Genomic DNA, 17,669 nt, shown 5'->3' with positions numbered 1-17,669 from the left:
TTCTTGTAACTTTTGAATAGTTTGTTTAATCCATTTGCTGTTTTAGGAAATTTTGTGCAAAATTAAATTGTTTTATATATTTTCTAATATAAAAATGCTCTACAGCAACTCGGTATACTTTAAAATCGCTTTGAAATACGTACTCTAGAGCAACTCGGTTACTTTAAATTTGCTTTGAAATACAGACTACTGTGATGAGTGTACATATATAGAATATTTATATAGAGTGTATTTATTCATCATACTCTTGTAACTTATGAATAGTTTGTTTAATCCACTTGCTGTTTTAGGAAATTGTGTGCAAAATTGTACTGTTTTTAATATTGTCTAATACAAATGCGCCCAACAGCAACTCGGTATACTTTAAAATAGCTTTGAAGTGCCAAGTGTGTTGTAAATGTACAGAATGTAAAGTGTATTTGTTTATTATATCTCTTGTAACTTTTGAATAGTTAGTCTAATCCACTTGCTGTTTTAGCGACTTTGTGCAAAATAGTATTGTTTTAACTATTGTCTAATGCAAAAATGCTCTACAGAAACTCGGTATACTTTAAATTTGCCTTGAAATACAGACTACTGTGATGAGTGTTTTACATATAGAATATTTATATGGAGTGTATTTATTCATCATATATCTCTTGTAACTTTTGAATAGTTTGTTTAATGAAATTGCTGTTTTAGTTGAAAATTTGTGCAAAATTAAATTGTTTTAAATATTGTCTAATATAATAATGCCCTAAAGCAACTCGGTATACTTTAAATTTACCTTGAAATACAGACTACTGTGGTGAGTGTATTTACATATATAGAATATTTACGAGTATATAGAGTGTATTTTTTCATCATATCTCCTCTTGTAACTTTTGAATAGTTTGTTTAATCCACTTGCTGTTTTAGGAAATTGTGTGCAAAATTGTATTGTTTTTAATATTGTCTAATACAAAAATGCCCTACAGGCAACTCGGTATACTTTAAAATCGCTCTTAAATACAGAAGTTTGTTTCGAGTGTATTTATTTAGATTAATTACTTATATAGAGTGTGTGCAGTGCATTTATTTGGCAAATTGTAACTTTTGAATTTTTGGTCTAATCCAAATAGTGTTTTTGGCAATTTTGTGCAAAATTAAATTATTCATAATATTGTCTAATACAAAATGCCCTACAGCAACTCGGTATACTTTAAAATCGCTCTTCAATACAGAAGTTTGTTTCGAGTAGTATTTATTTACATTAAGTATATAGAGCATAGAATGCAGTGCATTTATTTGGCAAATCTTCTGTAACTTTTAAACTATTTGTTTAATATTTGTTGATAGTATTTTCAGAATATTTGAGCAAAATTAAATTGTTCATAATATTGTCTAACCCAAAAATGCTCTACAGCAACTCGGTATACTTTAAAATAGCCTTTGAATGAGAATATTTTCAGGAGTCAATTTCTTGAGTATGCAAAAACAAGTCACAGTGACTTAATTTTGTCTTGCTAAATTAAAAACTATTTTAAGTATACCGAGTTGCTCTAGAGACTTATGTTGTTAACAAAACTTATAGAAAATTGAATTTTCAACAAATTTCCCAAATATTTTATACAAATCAGACAAACCGTTCAAAAGTTACAAGAGATATGATGAATCAATGCACAAAACTAAGTATATGTAAGAATTGTAGTTTTTAATTTTGTTTTTTTTTAATGCAATTTTAAAGTATACCGATTTGCTGTAGAGATTTATATTGTTAACAAAACTTACAAATAATTCAATTCTCAACATTTTTGCTGGATATTTTATAAACTTTAAACAAACCATTCAAAAGTTACAAGAGATATGATAAATCAATGCACAAACCTGTAAAGCATGTACTTCATAATAATTTCTAATTTTGTACTTCTTTTTTGCTAAATATTTTATTAACTTTAAACAAACCATTCAAAAGTTACAAGAGATAACTAAATATTAAATAATATGTAAGATATAATAATAATAAATAAGATAACTAATGATAATCAATGAACAAAACTAAGTATATGTAAGAGAGTTTTTTATTTTGCTTTTTTTAAATGCAATTTTAAAGTATACCGAGTTGCTGTAATAAAAATTATAGATAATTTCATTTTCAACAAATTTCCAAAATATTTTATTCAAATCAAACAACCCGTTCAAAAGTTACAAGACATAGTAAATAAATGCAAAAATCTGTAAAGCATGTACTTCAGAATATTTTCTGATGTTGCAATTTTTTTGAAAATTTAAAGTATACTGAGTTGCTTTAGAGCAAAATTTTATAAACAAAACTTATAAAAAATTTAATTTTCAACAAATTTCCCAAATATTTCAATAAGATCCGACAAACCGTTCAAAACTTACAAGAGATATGATAAATAAAAGCACAAAACTGTAAGGCACGTACTTCATAATAATTTCTAATGTCGTACTTTTTTTGCAATTTTAAAGTATACCGAGTTGCTCTAGAGCACTTTCGTATAAACAAAACTTATAGAGAATTCAATTTTCAACAAATTTCCCAAATATTTTATGCAAATCAGATAAACTGTTCAAAAGTTACAAGAAATGCAATAAATAAATAGCATAGCATGTACTTCATAATAATTTCTGATGTTGTACTTCTTTTTGCAATTTTGAAGTATACCGAGTTGCTCTAGAGCGCTTTCTAAACAAAACTTATAGAGAATTCAATTTTCAACAAATTTCCCAAATAGTTCATTCAAATCAGACAACCCGTTCAAAAGTTAGAAGAGATATACTGAATAATGCATAAACAAATCACTGTACCTCAAATATTTCTCTAAAATTCCTATACATTTTAAAGTATACCGAGTTGCTCCAGAGCACTTTCATATAAACAAGACATACAGATAATTAAATTTTCAACAAATTTCCCGAATATTTTATACAAATCCGACAATCCGTTCAAAAGTTACAAGATATACATAATAAATATAAATCAATACACAAATTACTACACACTTACATATTTTTCCTCCTAATTTTCGTAGTCATTTTGAAGTACACCGAGTTGCTCTAGAGCATTTTCTTATAAACAAAACTTACAGATAATTCAATTCTCAATAATTTTCTCAAATTTTCATTCAAATCCAACAACCCATTCAAAAGTTACAAGAGTTACAACAATTAAATTCCAGGTAGATGCAGAAACAAAACAAGAAGTAACTTTCAACGAGCTCCGCAGAACGAGCGCCACGATTGCCCTATCTTTACTATCACGTGGTATAGTGCCAAGTGACGTCATAACCCTTATCGAAAAAACATCTTTGGAAGCCTTTTCAGTTGCAATAGGTACATTATTCTCTGGATCAGCTATTAATGTTTTAGACGCTGGATGGACTGCATGTAAGTAAAGAGATATCTAGTTTATTAACGAAAAAAATCGAAATTAAAAATTTTTGCATTTCTCGACGTTTTAAAGGTTTCTGAACATTTTGGCATACCTAAAAAAAAAATCAAAAAATTACCCAGGCTAAGCACAGTCTAAGCGCCACTCTGGTACAAATGTCTACCCAAGTGCGGTTAGACTGTTTATATGAACTGGAGTGTGTGTGCACTTTTCCAATTTTGTGAGGAAACTATTGAAAAATGTGAAAATGCCGCCAAGCCAAGCACAGTGTAAGTGAAAATGTCGCACAGAATTATTTGCATATGCGTTTAGACTGTGACTATACGGGAGCACTTTTTCAATTTTGCGCAAATTAAATTAAGGCAACTATTTTTTTTTTGAAATTGAATTCGAAATGAAATGACGATTGTTAATGTTCAGTAGATAAATTGATTGATTTATGATTTACATTTGATTTGCTCACTCAGATATAACAATAAGATAGTAAAAATAATGAAAGTTACAGTATTTGTAATAATATATTTGAAAACGTTTAAAATTTCTCGAATATTTCATTACGGCACGGAAAGTTCCAGCAATTTGCCTTAAGGCACGATGCCATACACCACTAGTTTAAAATATAAAATATCATTCAAAAATTTCATATGGAACCATCCTCTTTCAGTTAGATAGGGCAAAACTAGATAAAATTTGCAGCATTTCCTAGGGAACACTTAAATATTAAATATTTAAAATTTATTTTAGCACTTCTAATATAATTCATCTAAATTTAAAAAAAATTTATTTACCCCAAATTATTATTCTTCTATAATAAATTTAAATTTATTTGTTTAAATAATTTATCATTCTTTGTTAAACAAAATATTTGCTAATAAGTATATCTATAAGAAAATCGTAAAATTTTACCTTGAATAATAAATAAACTTTGTGATAAACAAAATATTTGTTAATAAATCATTTTAACTCGAAACCACTTTTAAAAAAAACACTTATTTAAACTAACATAATTTTAAACAAAAAATCTCTCAATATAATTATTTTTATAGAAATTTAATAATTTAAATTCAATAATACACTTTTCACTACACTCTTTATATTATTTAATAATATTTAAATATTTTTAAATAATTATACTTATTAATAACAGAATTAGAATGTTAAGTGAAAAATTTAATTTTATTTTTTTTATTACTTGTGGAAAATTTTAATACCTTTTATTTTTGATTAAATTTACAAATATTCTAACTTTTTAAATAAATAATAATGATGTCACACGTAAACTTATATAGCAAATTGCATTTAAAAGATATTAATAACTGTTTTATAAATTTATTTCAGTTACTATATTATTTTTATTTTAATTAATCACTATTTTAAAACAAAACTATTAATTTTTGATGCTGATTTAATGTCCAAACTAAACTCTCATTTAAAAAAAAAACAAATCATATTTATAATTATCTGAAAATGTTTTATTGTATTTTTAAATTCCCGTAGGGTTTTATTATTACATCTTTTCTTATTTTCCATAAAATATTTTTGTAATTTTGTATTAAAAATTCAAAAAATTACCCAGGCTAAGCACAGTCTAAGCGCCACTCTGGTACAAATATTTTCGCCTAGTGCGTTTACACTGTTTTTTATACTAGAGCACTTTTCCAATTTTGCGAGACTATTGAAAAATGTAAAAATGCCGCCAAGCTAAGCGCAGTATAAGTGAAAATGTCGCACAGAATGATTTGCAAATGCGTTTAGACTGTGACTGTACGGGAGCACTTTTTCAATTTTGTACAAATAAGGCAACTATTTTTTTTATTTTTGAAATTTAATTCGAAATGATGCCATTCACCACCAGTTTTGATTCCAATTTTACTGACTTTTTGTTTTTTCTATAGCAACTGTGTTACCAGCTCTCATACCATTGCTGAAACCAAAAATTATATTCTGTCACGTGAGTGCTGAGGAAATTCTGATCCCAGTAATCAACGGCAATGGGTTGGAGGACACACATATTATTATTTATGGAGGTGACTCTAATTATGGATATCAGACTTATGAGGAGTTGGTGGAGGAGTTTGGACAGTCTGAGGATTTGGATACGTACAGGTGAGTTAAGGCAAATTGCTGGAACTTCCCGTACCGTAATATTCGAGAAATTTCAACGTTTTCAAATATATTATTGCAAATACTGTAACTTTCATTATTTTTGCTATCTTGTTATATCTGAGCAAATCAAATGTAAATCATAAATCATAAATCGATTTATCTCCAGAACATTACAATCGTCATTTCATTTCGAATTCAATTTCAAAAAAAAAAATAGTTGTCTAATTTTGCGACAAAATTGAAAAAGTGCTCCCTCATAGTCACAGTCTAAACGCATTTGCAAATAATTCTGTGCGACATTTTCACTTACACTGTGCTTAGCTCGGCGGCATTTTCACATTTTTCAATAGTTTGCACAAAATTGGAAAAGTGCACCACTACATAAACAGTCTGAACGCACTTAGGTAAACATTTGTATCGGAGTGGCGCTTAGACTATGCTTAGCCTGGGTAATTTTTTCAATTTTTAATCACAAAATTACAAAAATATTTTATGGAAAATAAAAAAAGTTGTATCTTCGAAATGGCGGGACCTGCCTTTGCCAAATTTTACCGGGTCCAAATTTCATTTGTTAGTCAGTAGGTTTTTTTTCTCTTTACAGTTTCTTAAAACTCCTTTGTCATTTTACAAATCTTCAGGTTGCTCGTCAGTAGAATCCCTTTTGCCTAATATTTTCATTTGCTCGTCGATAGAGTCCCTTTTTCTTACAAATTTTTATTTGCTCGTCAGTAGGGTCCCTTTCTCCCAATATTTTTATTTGCGTATCAGAAGAGTCCCTTTTTTTACAAACTTTTATTTGCTCCTCAATAGAGTTCCTTTTGTCCTAATATTTTAATTTGCTCGTCAGTAGAGTCCTTTTTTTCTCTTTGTCTTTTTATTTGCTCGTCAGTAGAGTCCCTTGTTTCTAATATTTTAATTTACTTGTCAGTAGAGTCCCTTTTTTCTCTTTGTATTCTTATTTGCTCATCAGCAGGGTCCCTTTTTCCCAATATTTTTATTTGCTCGTCAGTAGAGTCCTTTTTTTCTGATATTTTCATTTGCTCGTCAGTAGAGTCCCTTTTGTCCTCATATTTTAATTTGCTCGTCAGTAGAGTCGCTTTTCAAAATATTTTAAGCAAAATTTTGCTTGTCAGTAGAGTCACTTTTTCTTACAAATTTTCATTTGCTTGTCAGTAGAGTCCCTTTTTCTTTTTGTATTCTTATTTGCTCGTCAGTAGAGTTCTTTTTTTCTAATATTTTCATTATGCTTGCCAATCATTACAAATTGAATCACACACACATTCATATTTTTTGAGGTATGCCTTAAAAAATGTTCAGAAACGTTCAAAATGTCGAGAAATGCAAACATTTTTATTTGCGATTTTTGGCCCATTACTATAACCACCCTACGGGAAGTTAAAAATAAGTGTATCCAAATTTGAGTTCGTAACTAAATTTGATCTATTTTTAGGCCTACAACCATCGAGGACATTCACAAGACGACAGCAGCAATTTCTTGTACAAGTGGAAGCACAGGGACTCCAAAAGGTGTTATGGTACCACATGCAGCCTTGCACCAACTGATTACACCTTTAAGAGAGTAAGTTAAAGGATTTTGTAAAAGTTAAAGAACAAGGAGAGGTTAAATTGCGATTCCAGTGAACTTTTTGGTGTCAGCGATAACCCGAAATCTGAACATACAGAATGAGTATGCCAATGGAAGTCCGGTGTCAGGGGTAGAGTAAATTCGTTAACCCGAGAACTGGGCGTACCTTTTAAGTAGCCAACGGAAGACCAGTTAGAAGTCTATATTGTTTTTTAACTTCCCGAAGAAGAAGTTTATGTTTTCATCAAAAAATCCGATTCGCTAATTTTATGTTTTATCGACGTTTCAAGCCATTCTGAATCGAATGAGACCAAATTTGGAAAAAGTATGTGTGTGTGTGTGCGTGTATGTGAACAGATTTTTTGCCGTAAATCGACGTTTTCTCAAAAACGGTTTGACCGATTTTAAAAATTCAAAAGCCATTTGATGAATCTCGAGAAGTGAAGTGAAAAATTTTTCGTCTACGTTTTAGCCCGCAATTCTCAATCGATTTTGAAAATTCAAAAACCGTTCGAAAGATATTGGTTGGGAATCGTGCTGATTACTTCTCGGTAAAGATCGACGGAGCCATTTTCTTGTAATAAAGTTTTTAAACAAAAAAAATCGACGATTTTTATTATTATTTTTTTGACGGTAGATACCATAGTCTTTTAGAGCATACTAAAATATTATGGCCCTACAATAACTCATTTAGCTTTAAAAATTCATCAAAGTTTGCAAAAATTAGTATCGTTCTTTTGGCATTTGTCAAAATTAGACCTTTGATCGACCTTTTCTCAGAAACGCCTGAACCGATTTTAGAAATTTAAAAGCCAATTGATGTATCTCAATGAGAACTATCGTTTGTCAGTTATGTGAGACGATCTGCCAAACCGTTTCTTTGTAATTTGAAAAAAAGTGTTAAACTTTTCGTCCACATTTAAGCTCAAACTACTGAATCGATTTTAAAAAATCAAAAACTGTTTGAAAGATATTAGTTAAGAATGATACTGATTAGTTTTAGGTGAGAATCTAACGAGCCGTTTCCTTTTAATTAAATGTTGGAAAAAAAATTTAAGCCGATTTTTATGGAACGTTTTTTGGCGATATATATCATGGTCTTATAGCACTTACTGAAAATTACGGCCTTACGACAAGTACTTTAATTTTGAAAATTCATCAAAGTTTGAGAAAATGAGTAGTGTTTTTGACATTTGTTAATATTACAATTGAAGGATTTGCTTTTAGAAAATACTCCGAGTTAACGTGTTCATTCGTTTTCAATTATGTGTAATATATCCACTCGGAATACTCTTAATCGCTCATAAATAAATTTGTTCAATATTGATTAAGTCAATTATTTACACATACCGGGAAGTTCATGTAACTTGCCTCAAGGCTAAATACCAATACCAACTAGTTCAATTCTTGATCCATGATCAATTGCTATCTTCATTGTATCACGTCGGGGTAACAGAAATAAATAAATTAGTAGAAATATATTTCTATGTTTTATAAAAATGTATTAAAAATTATCATTATCAAAACTATACAAAATGTCATGACATTAATAATTGTTTCCCACGCCATTAATTGCTATTTTATTAATTTAACATTTATACGGTATAACATTCAACCTTTTGCAAGAATTTTGAGCTTGACTGGTGGTCAAATAGACTTTAATATGATGAACTTGATGATGAACATTGTATTTAATGTTCGAATGCTTTTTTCAGCTCTTTTTTTCAGAAGCGAAATTTGTGCATCTACTATGATCATTATAAAATTACTATCCTTTTAATATTAATTATGAATAAGCTTGACAAGAGCCTGAAATAATATCTATTATTATTGATTACGGCTTGCTTATGAATAAATAAATAAAATAAATAAAATATGGGAATTAAATATATAAATGTATATATCGATTTATACATGATTATATAGACACTAACTGCCTCAGTTTGTATGGGAATTGGATATATAAATGTATATATTGATTTATACATGATTATAATATATGGCCTAAGTGCCATAGTTTGTATGTGAATTGGATATATAAATGTATATATGGATTTATACATGACTATATATACACTAACTGTCTCAGTTTGTATAGAAATTGGATATATAAATGTATATATTGATTTATACATGATTGTATATGCCCTAACTGCCTTAGTTTGTATGGGAATTCGATATATAAATGTATATATTGATTTATATATGATTTTATATATACTAACTACCCTAGTTTGTATGGGAATCGGATATATAAATGTATATATCGATTTATACATGATTATATAGACACTAACTGTCTCAGTTTGTATGGGAATTGGATATATAAATGTATATATTGATTTATACATGATTATAATATATGGCCTAAGTGCCATAGTTTGTATGTGAATTGGATATATAAATGTATATATGGATTTATACATGACTATATATACACTAACTGTCTCAGTTTGTATAGAAATTGGATATATAAATGTATATATTGATTTATACATGATTGTATATGCCCTAACTGCCTTAGTTTGTATGGGAATTCGATATATAAATGTATATATTGATTTATATATGATTTTATATATACTAACTACCCTAGTTTGTATGGGAATCGGATATATAAATGTATATATCAATTTATACATGATTATATATGGCCTAACTGCCTTAGTTTGTATGGGAATTGGATATATAAATGTATATATTGATTTATACATGATTATATATGGCCTAACTGCTTTAGTTTGTATGGGAATTGGATATATAAATGTATATATTGATTTATACATCATTATATATGTCCTAACTGCCTTAGTTTGTATGAAAATTGGATATATAAATGTATATATTGATTTATACATGATTATATATGGCCTAACTGCCTTAGTTTGTATGGGAATTGGATATATAAATGTATATATTGATTTATACATGATTATATATGGCCTAACTGCCTTAATTTGTATGGGAATTAGATATATAAATGTATATATTGATTTATACATGACCATATATATACTAGCTGTCCCAGTTTGTATGGGAATTGGATATATAAATGCATATATTGACTTATATATGACCATATATATACTAGCTGACCCAGTTTGTATGCGAAATGGCAAAAAATAAAAAATAAAATTAAAAAAAAAACAAACAGAAAAAAAGAAAAAATAATAAAAAATAAATTAAAAAATTAAAAAAATAAAAAAAAAAATAAAAAAAGATATATAAATGTATATATTGTTTTATACATGAATTAAATGTATATATTGTTTTATACTTCATTATACATATGAACTAGCTGTCCTAGTTTCTATGACAAGAGCCTGGAATAATATCTATTATTATTGATTACGGCTTGCTTATCAATAAATAAATAAATAAATAAATAAATTAACTAATACTTTTTTTCCAGAGCCGATCTAAACGGCATGACAGTCTTCACAAACTCCGGTATGTCTTGGGGCTCCGGATTATTCATATTAATCTCCGGATTAATCGGCGGAGCCAGACGAGCTTTTACCAAAGAACCATTTAACGAAGAAAACTTATTAAGAATTATGCGCGAATACAAGGTAACACCAAAAACCCATCAAAACCCAATAAGTCACCAACTGACACCAATTTTTTCCAGCCAGGCCTGATGCTACTATCTTCTTACCAATTGTCTCTGATGAATTTGTATTTACAAGATAAGGAAGATCTTGCAGAACCATTTGGAGGTTAGTAATATAATAAATGAATTTGTGAAGGAATTAGTGCAGTAAACGGAGCGTTTTGTGTCTGAATTTTTTTACTGTGCTCCAATTCGCATAAAATTTTGGAATTAGGTTCATCTTACCCTCAAGTTCAAAAGTAATAACAATTCTGAAAATGACACCCTTTCTCTATTCTGTAATTACATTTTTCAAAATAACGCCGGAAATCGATAGAAGAACTAATAAAAAAAAAAGTTTTTTTAAAAAAACTAATACTTTTTAAGTTACTGGCCACTAAAAATTCATATATTTTTAGCGTTTTTCTTCGTTTTTTGCAAATATCTCTTAAAATATACATTTTAACGAAAATCATGTAATGAACAAAATAATGTCAATAAAATTCTTAATAAATCGGTGTTACATAAAGTGTTCTAGGAATAATATCAAGCTAGATTTGAAAGAGCAAAGTCGTTTTTTATTTCGTTCAAGATTTAATTGTTGTATTTAAATCCATCGAAGTGGCGAAGTTTTACATGTTATGCATTTCGGTGAAATTGCGTTTTATAGTTCTCAACATAAATTTTAAAATGAGTCCTGTTACAAGTTTTTTGCGTGTAAAATGAGTGAGCTATCATGCAAATAAGAAGCATATACGATGTTTTTTTCTTTTAAATCATATGGTTTAATGAGCGCCATTTCCACCAGAATTAAAGTAATTCTCATTCCATCTAGAATTCACTTTACTGTAGACATCTTGATGTATTCTAGCAGATTCACTACTTTTGTACAAAATATTTTCAGAAAACTCACGATTTTATAAAAACTTTTTTTCCGTTTTTTTTTTTAAATCAAACTTATTCTCATTATATCTCAAAAAGAATAAAAAATACGTATAAAAGCATATAGATAAAAATCTAAGGGATCTTTCTGGCTTCTTACTGTTTTTACAGAGTTATGATTGTTTAAAGAGTGCGCGGCCGCGCAATCAGAGTCTCTCTCGAGCCCTTTAACCCTTCGCCGTTTCAAAATGAGAGGAGTTACGAAAAAAATTATGATAAAAAAAGTTGTAGCCCTTTTATTAACCTTTCAAATGGTATATTACAAATTGTGATGGAGCCGAAAGTAAAGGAGTTATGACCCGAAAACTAATAGAATAACAATTAATACTGCAATTTAGTACATGTATGTAATGTAATCGAAGAAAATATGTACGTACATGCATAAAAAAGTATTAATTTCTTAATAAACATTGATTTTCATTGATATCTATGTATGTAATTGTTATTTTTAATAAATACACAGCATTATTCTTCATACATTCGATTATCCGAATGCCCACCGACAACAATTAGTCCGGTTAATCGACGTTCTACTTTATATATATGCTTATGTGTATTTATGTATAAAAAAACGTATAATCAATGGGTAATTTTAAGAGTGGATATGGTAATTATTTTCGAAAAATTTAAATACCATTCATATCATTTTGAATTTCTTAATTTTCTTTCAATTTCAAAATAATTTCTTCGAACAATTTTTCATCACGGGGTCTAAAAATGGTTAAAAATTTGATAATCAAGTAGAAAATATGAAATATTATTTACTTTATACGTAATTCTTATTATACAATACCGAAATTTATTTTTAAGTTTTTTTTTTCAATTTAGAGGTTGTTTGAAGAGTTTTAGGGTTTTCACGGAGTTGAAAATGATTTTATTGCAAGGTAAATGTATTAAAAATATTTTTCAATTATATCCTTTAATATTAAAAACGTTTTCTAGCGATAAAACGGCTCAATAGTCACTTATTCATTAAGGGGTCGCAACCCAAATTGTTTTCACTTTTGAACTTGAGGTTAAAATGAACCTAATGCCAAAATTTCATGCAAATTGGAGCACAGTAAAAAAATTCAGAGTAAACTCTCCGTTTACTGAACTAAATGTGATTGTAGATTTTGATTGTTTTAGATGTAATGTTGCTGTTTGCTGTTGGTTCCAAATTGTCACCACAACAGGTCGAAACTATGCAAAAACATTTGAAAAATGGTAAATTGGTGGTTTCTTATGGATTGACTGAATGTATGGGTGGAACTACTACTATAACTTGTGCAGAATATAGACCAGGAACTGTTGGACACGTTTTGATGAACACAGAACTAAAGGTAAGGCTTTTTGATCAAAAACACCAAAAACTAGTGGTGTATGGCATCGTGTCTTAAGGCAAATTGCTCCAAAACTTCCCGTACCGTAATGAAATATTCGAGAAATTTTAAACGTTAATAACAAATACTGATGCTTTCATTATTTTTGCTATCTTGTTATATCTGAGCAAATCAAATGTAAATCATAAATCAATTTGGTGAACATTAACAATCGTCATTTCATTTCGAATTCAATTTAAAAAAAAAAACATTTGCCTAATTTGCACAAAATTGAAAAAGTGCTCACGTATAGTCACAGTCTAAACGCATTTGCAAATAATTCTGTGCGACATTTTCACCTATACTGTGCTTAGCTTGGCGGCATTTTCACATTTTTGAATAGTTTTTCACAAAATTGGAAAAGTGCTCCAGTATAAAAAACTGTCTAAACGCACTTGGGTAAGCATTCGCACCAGAGTGGCGCTTAGACTGTGCTTAGCCTGGGTAATTTTTTCAATTTTTAATCCAAAATTACAAAAATATTTTATGGAAAATAAAAAAGGTGTAATAATTTTTTATCCTCAAAATCAATTGTTTTGTCAATGCAAGTAGAAGGTTTTTTTTAGATCATTCAAATTGGACGCTTAGTTTTCTAAAAAACTGTCATTTTTTGCACATTTAGCTTTGTATCTCCGAAACCGTTGGACCTGCCTTTGCCAAAAACTAACCACCACTTCTCTCCGTCATTGCTAATTGAATCATTCAAATCGGTTGATCCGTGCGCCCGAAAACGTGGACGAAAAATTGTATCCATACACACATACACACACACATCCATTTTTTCTGAGGTGTGCCAAAATGTTCAGAAACCCCTAAAACGTAAAGAAATATAAAAAATTTCAATTTCGATTTTTGGACGATTACAATAACTCTACGGGAAGTTAATAACTAGATGTGGATTCAGAGATATATGACAAATGTTTTAGATTTTCTAGATTATTTAAAAAAAAAACAACACTTTTATTACAGTATAGTATTAAGCAATATTGTAGCTTATAAAAATTACTATAAGACATATTACAAGTTTTTTGTAACTTAATTTTTTTAACCAATTTTATTTTCTAATGTTAGATGTCATTCTGTGAGTCTATTTGAACAACGTCGCCTTGACAATTTTTTTTTAATTATTTAAAAAATTAGCATTTTTATTGTAATATAGTGTTAAACAATTTTGTAGCCTATAAAAATTACTATATAACGTATTATAACATATTTTATATGAATGAAAACTTTAGGGCAAAATAAATTGCAAAAGCTCTGGAATTACGGATGACCAATGTTTAGTTCTTCTCAAATATTTCAAAATTGATAATTTTTATCATAGAATAGTATTATGCAATTTTTTTAGCTTACAAAATTTTCTATGAAACATGTCATAATAATTTTTTGTAATTCTATAAAATTTGAGGAAAAACGCAGATTATACAATTCCACATACAAAATTTGTGAATGTGAAAAAACAAAAATTTCATATAAAACTGCCCCTATTCAGTTAGACAGGGTGAAACTACATAAAATTTACAACATTTCCTAAGAAACACTTTTATACACTCCCATATAAAAGTTTTGAATAAAACGACTTTGAATTCGATATTTCACTCTTGAGCAATAAATATAGAAAATTATTTTTTGAATTTTTAATCCCAAAATTACAAAAATATTTTATGGAAAATATAAAAAGGATGTAATAATTTTTTATCCTCAAAAGCAATTGTTTTGTCAATACAAGCAGAAAGTTTTTTAGATCATCAACTGCCATTTTTGACCAACTGATGTATCCTTTACCTTTGTAGATTGTGGATACTTCTACAGGAGAAACTTTAGGGCCAAATCGGCAAGGTGAGATGTATCTACGTGGCCCTACAATGTTAGGGTATTATGGTCGTCCTGAAGCAACTTCTGAAGTTTTGGATCCAGAAACTGGTTGGTTTAAAACTGGTGACATCGGTTATTATGATGAAGATCACTATGTGTACGTCACTGATAGAATTAAGGAGATTGCCAAATACAAAGGAATTTATGTAAGCTTTCGGTTGACAACTGTGGGTCCAATATAAATATAAAAATAAATAGGGAATGCAATACCGATGGAAAATTTCAATACCGATATTTTGGTAATTTTTCATTTTAAAACCGGAATACCGGTAAATTACCGGTATTTTTATTATCTTAAACAAACGTAAACAAAATCCAAAGTTACTAGTACAAATATAAAAAAATGTATATACAACTACAACTATATCCAACTAAACAATAAAATAAAACAATAAGTTTATTTTTTTTAAATAATAAACTAACAAAATTATATCCATTTTAATTAATTAATTATCACTATCGAGTATATTGAGTACTTTGCATCAAAAACAAACCTATGAGTAAGAAAGACCAAAAACTCATAAAAAATCATATTACATTATTATAATAAACTGTATTGTCTGTATCCGATGTGTTAAATTAGCATAATCTCCGATATTTACAAAAAAAATTCTACACAAACCTAAAATCGGATACGTTGTCGAGATAAATAATTAGTTACTATAATTGTTGAGTATTGTTATTTAAAACAATGCGATGCTTCTATAGTATTTTCAAACTACGAAACGTTTTCGAAAAATAATATTTTATAATTGCAATAAGAAGCAAACATATTTAGTAATTATCACAATTATTATGTATGAAGTTAGAAAAAATTAAAGATTACGCAGGGGTAATCTGTATGACAAAAAATATTTTGGCGCAAATATCAATTAAAAAACCGTTACATTTTTACATAAGATGAAACAAATATAATTATCTATCAGTCTAATTCTATTTATTGTAACACGATATGAAGCCCTTAGTAAAGCAATAAATATTCAGTTTAATGACGAGTTGAGATAATATTTGACATTTGTTTCTCTTATAAAATCACTTGAAGATATAGCTGTTTATGCGATTATGGAATTTAAGGGGCACAACTAGTGTAACCGCCTCAAAAAAGGTGATTTTTGGAAATTTATATTAAAAAAACTAAACTACTTTATCAATTATTTCAAAATTTTAGGAATATATTTATACATGTTTTAAGAACACATAGTAAAATTTTTGAAGAAAAAAATTAAATATTTTTAAAGTTATCGTCGATCTCCAACAAAAAAAGGCCCTTAACTGCTGCAGTGATTCCGGCCTTCTACGTGAATGAAATAAAAAAAAAAAAATCTCGTTAAACTAGATAATATTGTCTGTAAAATGAACTACGATATGATTACGAAATAAATCAAAAATTGACAAAATGGCGGCGTTTTTTTTTAAAAAAAGTCGAATTGTACCCAAAATTTCGGTCGTTTTTCGACTGCCAAAAATCGATTTTTGAACCGATCAAAAAATCGATAGTTCATTTTACGGAGAACTATATACAGAACATGTAAAAAAAATTCGATAGTGATCGTATCATTTGTTTTTGAGTAATCGTTGCAGCAAATTCGGAAAATGCTGTTTCGAGAAATATAAAATAATCGTTATACAATATTTTATATACTTTTTAAATGGCTGTAACTCAAAAACTATTTGAGGTATCGATTTGAAATTTTAATATGTTATTTTTAAAGGTGTAATCTACCGAAATATGAAAAAAACAAAAATCGATTTTTTCGAAATTTCATACTAGTTGTGCCCTTAAAGATAAATTTGTTCCGAGAAATTTAAACTTTAGTGTATTATGTGTCAAATAGCGCTTATGTAATAATACCGAAAATACCGGTATTTTTGGGATAAATACCGGTAAAAATACCGCCAGAAAATCGGGCGGTTTACCAGTAATTCGGTATACCGGTATTGCATTCCTTAAATATAAATATAAATATAAATATTTGGCAGTCATCAGTCTTTTACTTTGTAGATAAATCCAAGTGATATAGAAATTGTGATATCAAGACATCCTTCTGTAAGAAGTTGTGCAGTGGTTTCTGTACCAAATGACGAAGTTTGCGATTTGATGGTCGGTTTTGTTGAACTTTTACCAGATTACAAAGACAAGGTTACTGCCCAGGAATTGGAAATATACACCAATGGTAAGTACCCAAAAATGATGATACCTTTGGTTTGAGTAAATAACCAAATTTGGTTCTTTTCGTCAGAAAATGTCCAGGATTACGAGAAACTCCGAGGTGGTTTATACATTTTGGACGAACTACCAGTTTTGACCCATGGCAAAATTGCTAAAGCTTTGCTCAAGCAAAAAGCAAAAGAAATGCTGAACGAGATCATGAGCAAATTTAATAACAAATTGTTATCTAGAATGTAAACCTATAGTTGTTAATAGATTAAGTCATGTAGTTGTATTTATTAATTATTGCAATTAAAAATAAATAGTTGTTACAAACAGCCTTACCAGCTCTTTATCTATTGATTGTTAATTAATAAATGAAAAATAACAACATTTAGGATCAGAAACATGAGCCTAGGTAATACAAAACGCACTCATTTATTATATCTCTTGTAACTTTAGAAATGGTCATTAAAGTTAATAGGAATGTTTTGCAAATTTGTTCAAAATTAAATAATCTATAAATTTTTTCTAACACTATAAAGTCCTACAGCAACTCGGTATACTTAAAAATGCATTTGAAATCAGAGAAGTGCACTCAGGGGACACAAAACGCATTTATTTATTGTATCTAGTGTAACTTTTAAATAGTTTGTTTAATTTAAACGAAATATTTGACAAATTTG

At 28.5% G+C, this 17,669-nt stretch overlaps 1 protein-coding gene across 1 annotated transcript; it reads left to right on the top strand.

The window, feature by feature from the left end:
• Positions 1–3,161: 3,161 nt before the first annotated feature.
• LOC113374202 (luciferin 4-monooxygenase-like) lies at positions 3,162–17,237 on the top strand (the record flags this gene model as incomplete). Its single annotated transcript, XM_026614386.1, has 9 exons — positions 3,162–3,369; positions 5,269–5,479; positions 6,930–7,058; positions 10,477–10,636; positions 10,696–10,783; positions 12,727–12,920; positions 14,753–14,980; positions 16,837–17,008; positions 17,075–17,237. Coding segments are annotated over 9 exons (1,553 nt in total), but the record flags the coding sequence as incomplete, so codon positions are not given.
• Between the last annotated feature and the right edge of the window lie 432 nt (positions 17,238–17,669).

Source organism: Ctenocephalides felis, unplaced genomic scaffold (genome assembly GCF_003426905.1).
Source record: "Ctenocephalides felis isolate EL2017-DRISC unplaced genomic scaffold, ASM342690v1 CF-g0.4_SCAFFOLD_01652, whole genome shotgun sequence".
NCBI classification, from domain to species: domain Eukaryota; kingdom Metazoa; phylum Arthropoda; class Insecta; order Siphonaptera; family Pulicidae; genus Ctenocephalides; species Ctenocephalides felis.
This window is presented reverse-complemented; position numbering and strand designations above follow the sequence as displayed.